This window comes from Sesamum indicum, linkage group LG5, assembly GCF_000512975.1.
Source record: "Sesamum indicum cultivar Zhongzhi No. 13 linkage group LG5, S_indicum_v1.0, whole genome shotgun sequence".
Classification (NCBI taxonomy): Eukaryota; Viridiplantae; Streptophyta; class Magnoliopsida; order Lamiales; family Pedaliaceae; genus Sesamum; species Sesamum indicum.
This window is the reverse complement of record NC_026149.1, coordinates 16577320-16591474: the sequence shown is the minus strand read 5'-3', so window position 1 is coordinate 16591474 and position 14155 is coordinate 16577320. Positions and strand designations below refer to the sequence as shown.

At 35.1% G+C, this 14155-nt stretch overlaps 4 protein-coding genes across 14 annotated transcripts; 2 read left to right on the top strand and 2 right to left on the bottom strand.

Annotated features, from left to right (window-relative positions):
- Positions 1862-6429, bottom strand: LOC105162716. Of its 10 annotated transcripts, none has more exons than XR_847863.2 (6): positions 6053-6429; positions 5046-5307; positions 4314-4431; positions 3640-4121; positions 3195-3522; positions 1862-2984 (listed from the first exon to the last, which is right to left on the bottom strand). XR_847863.2 is itself a non-coding variant. In XM_011080817.2 (3 exons), the coding sequence occupies exons 1-3, from the start codon at positions 6212-6214 to the stop codon at positions 4373-4375; spliced, it is 483 nt and encodes a 160-aa protein (XP_011079119.1). In that variant the 5' UTR covers positions 6215-6428; the 3' UTR covers positions 4135-4372. The 10 variants fall into 10 exon arrangements, 1 of the variants encoding a protein (XP_011079119.1); XR_847866.2 differs by having other exon boundaries at positions 3431-3522; XR_847867.2 differs by having other exon boundaries at positions 3436-3522.
- On the top strand, positions 2133-3035 carry LOC110012042. The gene is made up of 3 exons (XM_020694134.1): positions 2133-2274; positions 2429-2986; positions 3027-3035. Exons 1-3 carry the CDS (start codon positions 2227-2229, stop codon positions 3033-3035), a joined length of 615 nt encoding a protein of 204 aa, XP_020549793.1. The 5' UTR covers positions 2133-2226.
- On the top strand, positions 2991-3879 carry LOC105162798 (protein PNS1-like). The gene is made up of 2 exons (XM_020693974.1): positions 2991-3571; positions 3658-3879. Exons 1-2 carry the CDS (start codon positions 3044-3046, stop codon positions 3838-3840), a joined length of 711 nt encoding a protein of 236 aa, XP_020549633.1. The 5' UTR covers positions 2991-3043; the 3' UTR covers positions 3841-3879.
- Positions 7369-11732, bottom strand: LOC105162715 (probable arabinosyltransferase ARAD1). Of its 2 annotated transcripts, XM_020693660.1 has the most exons (3): positions 11492-11732; positions 10110-10906; positions 7369-8280 (listed from the first exon to the last, which is right to left on the bottom strand). In XM_020693660.1, exons 2-3 carry the CDS (start codon positions 10716-10718, stop codon positions 7726-7728), a joined length of 1164 nt encoding a protein of 387 aa, XP_020549319.1. In that variant the 5' UTR covers positions 10719-10906; positions 11492-11732; the 3' UTR covers positions 7369-7725. The 2 variants fall into 2 exon arrangements, with proteins under 2 accessions (XP_020549319.1, XP_011079118.1); XM_011080816.2 differs by lacking the exon at positions 11492-11732 and having other exon boundaries at positions 10110-11484.

The window sequence follows — 14155 nt, the reverse complement described above, 5'->3', positions numbered from 1 at the left end:
CTGCTTTTTTTTTTTAATTATATATAAAATTAATTTTAATTTAATTAAAATAATATTTTATTATATAAATAATTAAGTAATTATTATATAAAAAATATTTTATTATTAATAGAAATATATCATATTTTAATTAAATAATTATTATATAAAATAATATTTAATTCTTAAATACATATATATAATATTATATGTTAAATGTGAGAGAAGGGCAAAAATGTCAAAAAAAAAAAGTATTTTTATAGAAAAATCGCAGTCAAAGCGCGTGTGGCTCAATTTTTGTATGGAGGGGGTTTTTTGAACTTTATTTTATATTATAGGGGGGTATTTGATAATTTAATTTTCATAGGGGGGTTTTTGAACATTCCTATTATCACAGGGGGGGTCTCTGGATTTTTTCCTATAATCAAGCGTCCCACATTAATTATAAACAAAGAGTTTGAGTGGTTTATAAGTCCCAATGTCTTTTATTCCTAGGGAAACGCCTTTTTAGAATAAAATTGTAAGACTCATATAAAATAAAAACGGATAATATCTTACACAATTAGACACAGACTGAATTACGAGGCACATCAAAATATTTTTATTATGAAGTGGATCGTTATTCCGTTGTTTTCCACCATTAGATCAATCATAAATTTCCTGAAATATAAAAGTGGCTTTGCTGTTCTGCTCTTTTTTTTTTTAATTAATTGATTTTCGTAATATTTAAGTGGATGACTTCAATTTACGTAAGTAGTTTGCATGTTTTTAATTAAGCATTTTGACCTGAGACAGTGAAGAATGGTTTTGTGAGAATGCTTCAGTTGGAAAACGCACCAATTAAGTGTAATTTCGTCAAACACGATTTCATACAGGTCAAAACTTATTTCATTACAGAAGAATTCATAAATTATATATATATATATATATATTTATAAACGTTTCTCAAAGAGGGGGAGAGAGATTTTCAGTGAAAACTGAAAGGGTAAATTACATTTAACATTTTGTCATTTCAACTTTCTTTTTCTTTATGCGAATTTATCATTTTAATTTTGATAAATTTGTACTCTTTTTTATATATGATTGTTTTTCAATCGATTTTTTTATTATAAAAAAATCACATGCACTGCATATATGATATTTTACTCATACATTAGTTTTAAGTATCACATGTGCGGTGCATAAGATATTTTTCCAGTTAAAAAATCAATCGAAATATGAGATAATGTAAATTTTATAAAATTAAAATGATAAGTCGATAAAAAAAATTTAGATAATAAAATATAAAAATAAGTATATTTCGAATGAAAAAATATAATTTATCTAAATTAAAACTAAAAACATGAACAAACAAGAGAGAGAGAGAGAGAGAGAGAGAGAGAGGGAGAGTCTTGGGCTTTCACAATTACATGATACCCAAAATTACTTCTTATGGGCTTCAGTCTTTTTGTTGGGCTTCAAGACTTGTCCAATTCAATAACAACTCAGAAGGCCCATCAATCAATGACATGAAAATAAATTATAAAAAATTGTGATGAAAATAAATTATAAAAAAGTATTTGCAATATCTTCTACTTTCGAGATGAAAATAAATTATAAAAAAATTATAAGCCAAACAATTGCAAAAGTAGAGTGCTCGAAGTAAAAACTATTAAAATTTTATAAAAACAATTTAATATTTACAGTTTCACTAATAAGCTGCAGAGGTTGGTAGAAAATTATTTATAGCTTTTAACTTAAATCAATTTAATCGTTCAAAAGCAAAAGCTGTAAAATAAAAGCACTCTTTTTCAACCTATTTTCAACGATAAACTGATTAGTACTTATTTTCAGTATATGCAAACTCACCCCCTAAAATTAAACCGAAATTGCACTCACAATATCCCTGAAATCTGGGCCTCTTTTCGGCTCAAAGCCTCAAACTCAAGTACGAATTAAAGCTGAATCCTATTTGATTTTGAATTGGATTCTTGACTGGAAAAAGGAGGGGATGCTTGCTACCGTTATTCACTTTACTCACAGGTCAATCATATTCAAACTTCTATAGAGGCAAGATCAATAGCGTGTAGCACACATCTACACCACATGTAGCTATGAATCACGTTTAAAATAATGTCTTCAAGAAGACCTCCAATGATCTGTAGTCGTGGTTTAAAATTGGTTCCAAGTTGAAAGTAGAGCTCTAGTCTTGCTGAATCGTGGATGCCAAGGAATTGAATATAGTGCCAAGACAGAACAGATGGTGAGATGATCAAGGTGAAGTCAACGTCCCACCCCGCCTGCCCTGCCCCAAAGGTCATCTCAATTCTAGTTTCTTGATGTCTGTGGAGGCAGAGGATCGGGCACCGTCTGCCTTGCTGCTCGACTTTCTTGTTTCCCTGCGGCTAAGTTCTGCATACTCTTCTGTTTCTTGATGTGTCAATCATCTGACTAAGGGTTTTCAATGCAGATACAGGAAAGAAATGGTACCCACGTAGAGATGAGGACGGATAGAAGCTTTGTTAACAAGCTGTTTCAGTACCTTTTCTATGTACAATTTCTAGTTATCACAGTTCTGGTACTTGTTCTCACGGTACGTGGTGTCTTATCGGCTGCCCACACCCATCATTTCCACCCAAAGAAATGGTACGTTCCAGTCCTCTCTTCAACGGCTTGTGCAGGAATCATAGGATTTGCATGGCAAGAGTTGACATGTTTCAGTCCTTTAAGAATGGTTAAGGCCACATTCTGGCTTAGCCCTCTCCTTACCTGTGCATTTGGGATCTTACTTGTCTCCATAGAAACTCCAGGGAGTGTAGCAGCATCGGTGATTGCCCTGGTTTCTTCTGTGATTCAATCCCTGTACGCCTGTTGGGTTAGTCCCAGATTTCAGCATGCAAATAGGATAGTAACAGTTTCCATAGCACATCATCCTCCAAAAGTGAAAGCCATGGTACTTCTTTCAATAATCATATGCACTGTTTATTTGGCTTCCTTGATGTCCGGCATTGGGGGAGCCACCGCCACTGCAACAGAGATCGATACTCTATTCATATTCCTCATCCTAGGAAGCTTAACATGGACAATGCAGATAGTGAAAAACATGATGCTTGTCACAGTATCACACATCAAATACATGCAATTTGCAAGTGGGACACAAGTTGACTTCAAAACTGCAGCAAGAAACTCAGCTAAGTACTCAATGGGGAGTATTTGCATGGGCTCAATTTTTATACCAGTTCTTGGTGTCATCCGGGGTTCAGCTCGAGGTGTAAATTTGGTTTCTGGAGACGCAGATGAGTTCATGTGCTCCGCAAATTGCTGTTCTGGAGTTGCATTAAAGCTTGTAGCATATGGGAATAGATGGGGCTTTGTGCAAGTAGGGGTTTACAGCAAAGGGATTGTGCGAGCATCAACGGATACATGGGAGATGTTCAGAAGACTTGGAATGGAAAAGCTGATAAACTCTGACCTCACCAGTTCATTCTGCTTCCTCTCCGGGGTGGCAGCAGGATCCATATGTGCACTAGTTGGTGGTAGTTGGGCACTTCTGATCCACAAGACCTATGCAACAGAAGTGTCCTTGTACACATTCTTAATCGGATATTTTATGGTAAGGATTCAAGCCTTACGGGTAAAAGAAGCATTTATATTAGTAAGAAATGCAAACTAACTTCTTACTTGATGTACAAATTGTAGAGTAGGGTCGCCATGGCATGGGTACAAGCCAGCATTGCAGCGTATTATGTTGCATATGCAGAAAACCCCCAGAGCCAGCAATTTGACAGTACTATTCCAGATTATATCCGGGAGATAGAAAGATCACAAGTACAAAATTCACAAGAGTTGGTTCGTACGGCTCATGTAGAATCCATGTTATAGAGACACATTTTTAATATCTTTTACATACATGTATGTAAAACTGTAATGCATATAATCCCATTGTGGTCTCTTTTCTTTCCAGTCATCGTCGTCTAGAGGAAAAGTCCACCGACTAATTTCATCACTTTCAACGAGTCTATTAATATACAAAAACTTTTGCTTAGTCCAGATTTTGCAATTAATTCTGCTTTAGAGCCAAAAGGTTTTTTCAATTTCAATAAATGGTAATTACTGAATTATTTTCCCTTGCACCTTCTCACACTCTTGCCGGAAATGTGCATCTGCATCATATAATGTCCACACAGGAAAACATTATCTATATCATAGGAGAAATCATGCTTTGAAATTTTTGCTTCAATCATCACAAGATACAACATTTAAAATCAAAAGCTTGCATATCTCAAACAAGAAGAAAACTAACATCAAGCCTGTATATCTTGAAGAATTGTAACTAGAAGTGTGGCTTCTACTACCTTTTGACATTGAGGATGCAACTAGAGTAACAAGAAGTGAATGTTGAATTTCGGGCAAGTCAAATGTGACCCCTTCCACCACATTCTGAACACATGGTGTTCCCAGTTCCCCCACAACCTGCTAGGTAAAAGAAGAGACATCAAGCTTCTTACTACCACAATGACATTCTAATCCTGCTCAACTCAACAATTTCCTGAACTCTTATCCATATACAACAGGAAGTCGCATACTATCTTCCAAAAAATTAAATATAAAGCAAATAGACATATTAAAAGAACTATGATATAAACTCATAGTATTTACCACAAGTGATCTAGATGCATTCTTACAATATTAAAGTTATTGCTCTACCAAAATACTGCAATGTTGAAAATACTATCAAGGTTTTCAAAATTCTGCCCATCAGCAAGAAAAACAAAAACTTAAAGAAACATGTGAATGGGCTCTGAGGCACAGAAGCAGATCAGGTATTCACCTTGAGTCAAATACTCAAGCATTTCACTTTAATGTCAAGTTTTGACCGATGCTTTAGCCAATTAACAAATCCTATGATCATGCTTTATAATAGGAAGTTGTATCCGTTAGTCGCCAAACAAAATCAAGTACATAGATGTCTGGATCCAACGCCTAAAATCATATATGTGGATCCAAATCCTGCATGTGCAATGATCCCAACAGCGATTCTGTGCGGAAACTTTAGTCAAAGAAAAATATATTAATTAGAACATTACCTAAACAACGCACTTTGACAATGATTCCTTGACTCTCCAAGATAGAGTCCACATATAAGCCTGATCCAGAACATGTGGTGCAAAGAGTAGCTCCTTTTGCTTGACAACTTGGGCAGCGGGGATTATCTCCAACGTTTTTCTCGGCCATGGATATCCCTATGGGCTTCTCAATTATTTCTTCTGGAATAGGCTTATCATAACAAAAAAGAGATTCAAGACTACTTCTTTTCCTGTGCACATCCCCAACTGCACATGTCACAACCTGCAAAAATATATCCTCTTAGCAATTTAAATTTGTGAGAAATAACATAAGTGGGTACAGATACAGAATGAAATCATTCAAGATCCCTGTTCAGTAAATCACCCTCAAAGTCACATTCCAAAGTTAAACATGTCTTCAATCAAGCCTACGGTTACCACCTATACTTCATCTCCAAAAAAAAAGGGAAAAGAAAAGAAAGAAAGAAAAAGAATAGCATAACTACATGTCAAAACCTTCAAAATGGCGACCAGACCACTAGCCAAAAAGATGGACTGTGCGCGGCACACACATTATGCCACATAATTAATCGAAACAGAAGGTACCAAAAAGCACACTATTACAGTCTCACAAGAACAATTAAAGGAAAAGGCTGTGTAATGCAGCTAAGCTTAAGCAACCTTAATTTCACCAAAATGTACATGAAGCCACACAAATTTTCTTTCAATCAAATGCCAAGTGACAAATCACAATTTCAAGAATGACACGACAGTTGTTATTAAATCCTCAATTTTTTTTCCTCATGGTCCCAATTCTCCAATCAATTAATTCTTCCCCGACTTACAATCAGCAATTTGCATAACTACCGTCTTTCAAATTCTTGCATTTGAGAAATGCAATCACTCTGCAAACTACAGGTTGATCGCAAATCATATTCATTCAAGAAAAGAAAAAATTCTACCTCTGCAATCAGATACACAATAACTAGTCTCAAACACAACGATAAACAGGAACTGCAAGCACTAACCCCAGTCGAACAGGATGACCGAAAAGAGCCCGACCCCACTTCGTTCTTGCGATTTTCATAACCTATTTTGGGAAGAAACGTCGCGTTTCTGCGCGGTAGATAATGGGGCGGGGAAACCAGTGAGCAAATTGGTGAAGACGCCATTTTCAAAGCAGATTTCATATTCTGGAGATATGAAAGAAGTAAACTTCAGAGCAAAAACTTGGGATTGTTTTCTTTGTCAGAATTTTGATTTTTTCCCCTCAAATTTAGACCTTTTGATCGTTCGATAATTTGGAGGTTTCTTGTTCCTCCTTTCCTCGTCGTTAACGAACGACGTTTCCCTCAAGTTTTTGCCAGTGTGAGCCATAGTCGCGTGGGGATGGAGCCCATAATTGAAAAAAGGAAATGGAATTTCAATTCGACCAGTAGAGTAGCGACTTTAGTTTCCTATTCCCCAACACCACCAAATTTTGTTCACTTCGTGTATAATTTATCAAATTATTTTATGTAATATTTACTATAAATTATTTAAAATTGTGGAAAAAAATAAAAATGGCAAAAGTGCCCATCAAATGGAGTAATAGCACATGTACTAAGCTGGTATCTGATATCTTGGACGACTTTTCCTTAATAAGGGCATTATCGACCAACATTTTCTAATCCACATAGATTGAATCTCTTGTAATTATAATACTACAGCAAGATGTGTATGGTAATCACCTAAAGGCTATTTATTCTTATCAATTTTTGTTAAAAATAGTTTACACTTTACACTTTCGAATTGCTTTAATTACACCATTTTAAATCGAAAATTGTAAGCAACTTCATACCAACTTGTGCAGCTTATTTATAAAATTATAAGTGATAAATGTTTCCTAAACATTTGAACTTCTACCTTTTTTCCACTATTTACTTTTATTTTCCAACACTCCTGACTTTTAAGCCCAGACATAGGGTATATGCTAAGTTCATGAGTTGGGACAAGCGGACTCGAACTGCTGACATTTCTCTCAATAAAGTTTTTAGCCACCTATCGCTTAGCGGCATGAGTGCCCAGGTCCACAAAGCAAACCTACCGCGGGCCGGTTTGAGTGCCCAGCTCCACAGAGCACACCTACCGCAGTTTCGCCATGACAGTAGTTGTTGCCATAGTACAATAAAGCAGAGTGTCCAAAAGACAGTTTAGTACCACATTCATGGTTAGACAGACAGACTCTCAACTTCAACAACTACTGCTGTTTCTGATCTCATGATCATGATGTCTTAACCCAATCCTAATGTTAAAAGATCGTATTTTCCAGGTAATAGGATAGAGCATAGAGCAATCCAAGAGATGAAGTACAATGTGGAATTTAGCAATTTCAAGTCTGCCGGAATGAGATGATTGAAACATTTTTACAGTTAAATGTACAACAAACAGTTACTGAATCTCTCAGTGAGTGAAATGCTTACTGGGACAAACTCATCCCATCTACAAACTATGTCTGAAACTACCAACAACACTAAGCAGCTCAAAGGCTGAACCACTGAACAAATTCATCAACTATCTCTAGAGTGAAGGCAAGCCTTCCAAACCTGGAATTCGTTTCTCAATTTTCTGCTTTCTTTCTCCATTTTCTCTTGCTCGTGGTTGTTGCCTCTGTGGAAAGCTAGAGGCCGTGCCTCTGAAGTTTTAGAGGTCGGATGATCTATCAACCAAAATTTCTTGGCAAGGGAACGGACCTGAGCGCTCTTTCTCTAGGGAGACTCATTCGATAAAATCGTCTGTCTCTATGGGTTTTCCTTCTAGCAGCAGGAACCTTCCGGGAAATGGCTTGCCATATCATCTGAACCGCGTCATTCTCTTGGGATGGATACTGAAACTCATAGAAGTGCTCTATTTCTTTCAGCCGTTTCCACATCCTAGTCCATTTCTCTTTTCTGATGTTCCTGATAAGATTTAGGAGAAATTTTTCTTTGAGAGCATCGGATGTGCGGACGAATATGCAGAACTCAGCATAGTCAAGAATGTCTTCATAAGGAAGCTCGATTTCATCACTAATAATAACGGGTACGCAATGGCTGGCTATAGCATCAAAGAGACGGTTTGATGAAGGAGTGTCGCCGGCTATGTTCAGGCAGAATTTGGACGAGTGCATGCCCTCAGAAGCTTGACTAATTCCACCCTTTTGGACAGTTCCAAACGAGAAGTGAACATCCGTTTCATTTTTTAGCATATAATATAATTCTTGTCGAACTGTTCCACCCTGAAATCAGAAGCTGAGCAAGTGTTACACAAGGATGCATAAAATACCAACCAAAAGCAGAGATTAAAGTGCAGCCCTCTTGTTTCCTTTCAGACCCCCCTTATATTCATAAGGTACAACACAGAATACCTAACATACATCGCTTTAACCATGATCCCTGCTGTGAATAAAGCCAGCAGTGTACTCGCAGAATATCACATTTCTTATTCAATATCTGCTACATTTGAACTTCACCAGCATATAGCGAATTGAAAACTGTTTGCGGGAAACCAAGATTTACTGGAATCCATAAGCACAAGTACACAAGCATGCCTTAACCATATGGTCCACGACTTAATCATGCGTCCATTAACACTGTTAAAAACACTCATATGGTCCACGACTTAATCATGCGTCCATTAACACTGTTAAAAACACTAGTTTTTACTGGCTAATGACTTTGAATTAAATTTTCAAGTTTACAGGGAAAACAAGGTCATTGGAAGACGGAACATGGTAATTGGCATGTCCAGAAATAACATTCCTGAGGAGGTTGGCTCAATTGAATTTGAGAAAAATCTAGAAACAGAGACAAGTCTGGATTTCTTAAGAACAGTTTATACATACTAGACAGGAGGAAATATTTCATCAAACACTAAGCCAACAAACAAGACTGTTTTAAAAGCATTGAAATGTAAGAGAACTTTCACAACAAAATTATTTTGGATGTTTACTGATGCATAAGCACATCACTAGTGTTTCAAACATGCATACATACAAGATGTCTCTATCATAATACAAGCATAAATACATACATAAATATATACATATTTCATCGGAACATCACCGTACACAATATTACCAACAGTGAATAGAAAAGTCATTAAATATTAAAATTGAGGCCTGAGCATCTAGCCAAATGCAGCCCACCTCATGAAGACGAAGAAAACTGGATACGGAAAGGGTGAAAGTCTTAGGGATACTGATGGAAAGAAGTACCACAGTTAAAAAATCGCAAAAACGAACAAAGCAGTCAAAGACGCTATATAGTCTTTTTTTTCTTTCAATTGTGTACATGAGCAGGCAGTGTTCCCAGGCTGAGCTGAGGATGTTCATTTAAGCTGCACTTTTAAATCAATATGTAGGTCCTTCGATTTAAACTTGCAGCTTAAATGTCTTTTCGCTCCCCAACCAGATATAATTTTTCATCTAGCTTAAAAGAATAAGTCCGAGTACTCACAAGCTTGTCAACTAATCATCATTCAACAAGAAGAAACGGTAGATGGTGTATAGAGCTGCTTTATTCTCAGAGGTGAAGATTTGGTAAGGGAGAAATAGAGAAATTGTACTTTCTCACCTCTCCTTACCTCCAGAGAAGAGAGAGAGATACAGAGGAAACACCATCTGCTTTGTATTTCATTCTGAGACACTTTCAGTTATCTTCCCAGTGTATAGTTGGTTATATACACATATATGGACCTTAGCCAACAAATAATAGAAATGAACAGTTTTTACTAATAACATTCTGTTCTTCATCAGCAAATTTTGACCCCATCTATGCTTAATCACATTACAGGCATGTGGCCGTGAAACATCACAGATGTTCGATACAGGCGAAGGAAATAGAACCAAGTTGACATATTAGTCCATAACTAACTTGTAATGAGAAATAGTTTCAGAAAATGAAGCAGCCTGGAACACTCAGAGCAGTTTGCCAACAATCATTGCCAAATAAAACAAAACAAACTATGAAAATATCTTTTATCATTAGGCATACAAAAGCAAAGAAAAGAGTTTTTCAAAATTGGAAATACAAGAACATATAATTCTACGGCACAAAGCTGACTTACATCTTTTCTATATATGGATCCTTGAAAATAGAGCAAGATTGGACGACTATCGAAATCAGACGTGTCATCCACATAACTTCTAGTGACATGCCTGTAAGGCGCAATCACGTCTTTCTCGACATTTGCTATGTTTGGAGGATACCTTCCAAAATCTGACAGAATAAACATTGCAGGCCACAGCTTCATCCTTGCATCTAAGAGGCTATTTGGATGGTGAGCAACAATTATGTGATCTTTCCCAGCAGACCTCTTCCATTCCTCCTGAGCTATCAAGAACTTGACCAACTTCTCCTGTAATATAGCATTAGTACTCCTTTTCTCGCCAGACTTTAGCTTTGAACCTCGGTTATAGCTTAGGGATGCAAAAAAGGGAACAAACACAACATCCGCTTCACTAGAATTATATATTCGCTTTGCACTACGACCTTTCAAATTTTCAGAGAATTCTGAGTTCAAGAGATCCAAAGTCAGCCAATATTCTATACTATGCTGCAAATTTAACCCACCAGGGTACTCAGGAACCTTAGTACGAAGATCGGGCCATATGCTCTTCCCATCACCTTTCCAGCCCAAGAGTCCAAAATGAAATTCTGGGGGTAAATCATACATAAAAACCTTGAGAATCGGCCTATCAGAACCACATTTTATTGAATTCTTGTTCCAGATTACTCCTTCACCAGTTGACGAACTGATTAAATGGGCTCCTTCAAGATTCTCATTTTCCCAAATTCCAAGAACCTTGGAGTTTGGTAATATACCAAAATCAACATAATAAGACCGGCCCGTTGATCTTAGCACTAAGAACCAAGAAAACATGAACAACACAGATGTCATCAAGAACCAACAGAACAGGGATTTATAAGAAAGGAGCCCCATTTTTGACATACTTATAACAAGAAAATGTAGTTTATATGTCACGAAAGTCTACTCAATGAGAAGTGTGAGTAAGGCTAAACACAAATATCACACAACATCACCCTTTAGATTTCTTGGACACCATTCAAGATTTGGACTTGATGCAGAGAAACTAATATGAAACAAACGCTATCCGTTGAGAAGAGACCAAACTATGTCCAAACCATTAAGCACCTCACCTAAATTAATCTCAGTTTATCACACTTCCTCATTTCTAAGCTTGAAATTAGCTTCATGCATTGGAATAAGATAGCCCACCATAGTGTAGAATCTGAAGTAAGCAAAACCAATTAGAAATAGAAAGGGTTGAAATACATTGCGAACAAAAAAGGGTCCTCCCAACAACAAAACCCAGATGGATTACGGCATCAGACTACCAACCCACATATAACATTCAAGAAAATAAGCAAGAAAACAACATAAAGATTTGAAACAATGGAGAGAGAGAGAGAGAGAGAAGGCAGTACCAATACTTAGAGAAAAGGGAGTTTACTAATGTTGGTATGGAGTTTGCTTTTATTGTCCTCTCCCTGATTTTGCATTTGCCCCCTGTTTTTTCTTTTCTTTTCTTGTAAAAGATTGGATTTTTCTTTTCTTTTTGTCCTTTCCAAATTCCATATCTTCAAGCAGCGCGAGGATAGGAATAAGGAAGCACCTGAAGAAGCGGGCCTCCCTTCATTTTGTTCTTGGGAAAAAATTTCAGTTTTGCACCGCAAATTAGTTTGATTTTCTCTTGTAATGTTACTGCATTTTGGGAATCCCAGACTTTGTTCTTGATTCAAAATTATATGCATTTAATTGCACTTCTACTACTTCTTTCAAACCATATAAAATACAATACCTATAGTTGGATGAATGTTTTGTGTGCTAAGATTATTATTTTTCATATTATAAATTATTAAAAGTTCGAAAGTAAGATGAGTCAAGTCGATTCGTGAATTTAGCTTTATCGATTATTAAGTGTTCGAAAGCAATTAAATATTAATATTAAAGTAAGAATTATTGAAAGTGTGTTATTTTTATCAATGATAACATAAGATTTATTGAAAAACTATGGTTACTACATATCAATATTAAATAAAAATAATATTTGTTGAAATAATATAATAACAATATATTTCACCAATAGAAATAATAGTAAAATAAAAATGATTTCAATTCAAATATGTAAGTCCCAAAATTTGTAATTGGCATTTTGCACCTTAAAGTTATATTTTTTTTGCACAATGCAATAGTAAATTATAAAAAAGGCAAACACAACAAGTTATTTCAAAATTTGTCATAATTACAAATATTTCCTCATTATTTGAAAAATTATGAATACTTTTCTAAAATTGCAAATACCCCTTGTGACAGTTCATTGTAGGATGTCATTCAAAAAATATTTATAATTTTTTAAATAATGAATGATATTTATAATTAAATAAATATCAGAAGAGCCTCATAATTCTTATGAAAATGATACTTTCCCCCCTTCAATTGTATAAGTATCGGAAAATTATATCAGGCTGAAAACAAAAGATTCTTTTATCTATTTAATAACCTTCTCTTCAATTATGTGGCAAGAAAATCACACACCACATTGTATTTTCATAGAGTGATTATGATTCTTTGGAGTCTTGGGCAATATTCAATTATCATCCTAAGAAATGATAGTCCTTTCTTTCTGTTTCCCCTTTAATTTCTTTATCACCTTTCCTCTTATTTTTCTTTATTTTTGGATGTCTGCTTTTGCATTACAACTTAATGATAAAATTGATTCCCCAATCCAAAAAATGTGCGTTTGTTGGTTATTCTGAAAGCATTAAGAGTTATAGACAATGGCTCAGAAGCAAACCTGGTTTTAAGGTTATAGTTAGCAGGGATGTAATTTTTAATGAATTTGAAATGTCTTATCTAACTAATATACCAAGACAAAATAAAGAAGTAGATATCGAATCCACCTTTAAGGTGGAGGTTTCGTTAGAGAACAACCAACAAGGAGAATAAATTAGGGAAGAAAATCAACTGAAAATTGATAATTAAAATGATAATTTAGAAACTATGAACATGACGAAAACTTGTAAAATTATCAGCGTGCTAGGGATAGGAGAAGAAGAGAACATAGGCTCCTTCAAAATTAAAAGATTTTCACCTTGCATTAAAAGTTGAAAACTTTGAACCTGACACCTATGAAAAAGCACAACAATCTGCAAATTTAAAACATTGGATAAAAGCCATGAATGAAAAAATCAAATCTTTACATGCTAATAAAATTTGGGTTCTTGTTCCAAAATCCAATACCTGTTCTATTGTTGATTGTAAATAGGTTTTCAAAATAAAACAGAAAAATGATACAACACGTTTTAAAGCTAGGTTAGTTGCAAAAGGTTTTACGCAATAAGAAGGAATTGATTATACTGAAATATTTTCTCCTGTTGTGAAATATACTACTGGTAAAATAATTCTTGCCCTTGTTGCTCAGTTTGACTTGGAATTAAAATAAATGGATGTTAAAACTACTTTCCAGCGTGTAGACCTAGAAGAGCAAATTTATATGCATTAACCTAGTGACTTTATTGATAAGCAAAAATCTAATTATGTGTGTTTGTTTAAAAAGTCTCTTTATGAATTAAATAATCTCCTAGACAATGGAACAAAACGTTTGATTGGTTCATGCATTCGTTGAACTTTAAAAGAAGTACCTATGATCATTGTTTGTACTTTAAATTTGATCATATTGTTTCCATATTTCTTGTGTTTTATGTTGATGATATGTTGATTGTCAGTCCCAGTTTAAAACTGATTAAGGAATTGCAAAGTAACTTGTGCAAAACTGTTGAAATGAAAGATTTAGGAGATGCTGAGAAAATTCTAGGAATGTCTATTGAAAAAAATAGAAGTAACTCTACAGTTTTTCTAAATAAAAAATCCCATGTGAAATCTGTGTTAGAAAAATTTTCAATGTTTGATTCAAAACCTACTTTTGTTTCTTTAGCTGCTCATTTTCAATTAAGTAAGGATCAAAGTCCTAAAACTGAATTCGAAAAAGAACAAATGAAAAATGTTTCTTACTCAAATGTCATTGGGTCTGTAATGTATTTAATGGTAAATATTCGTCCTGATATTGTCTATGCTATTAGCTGCCTAAA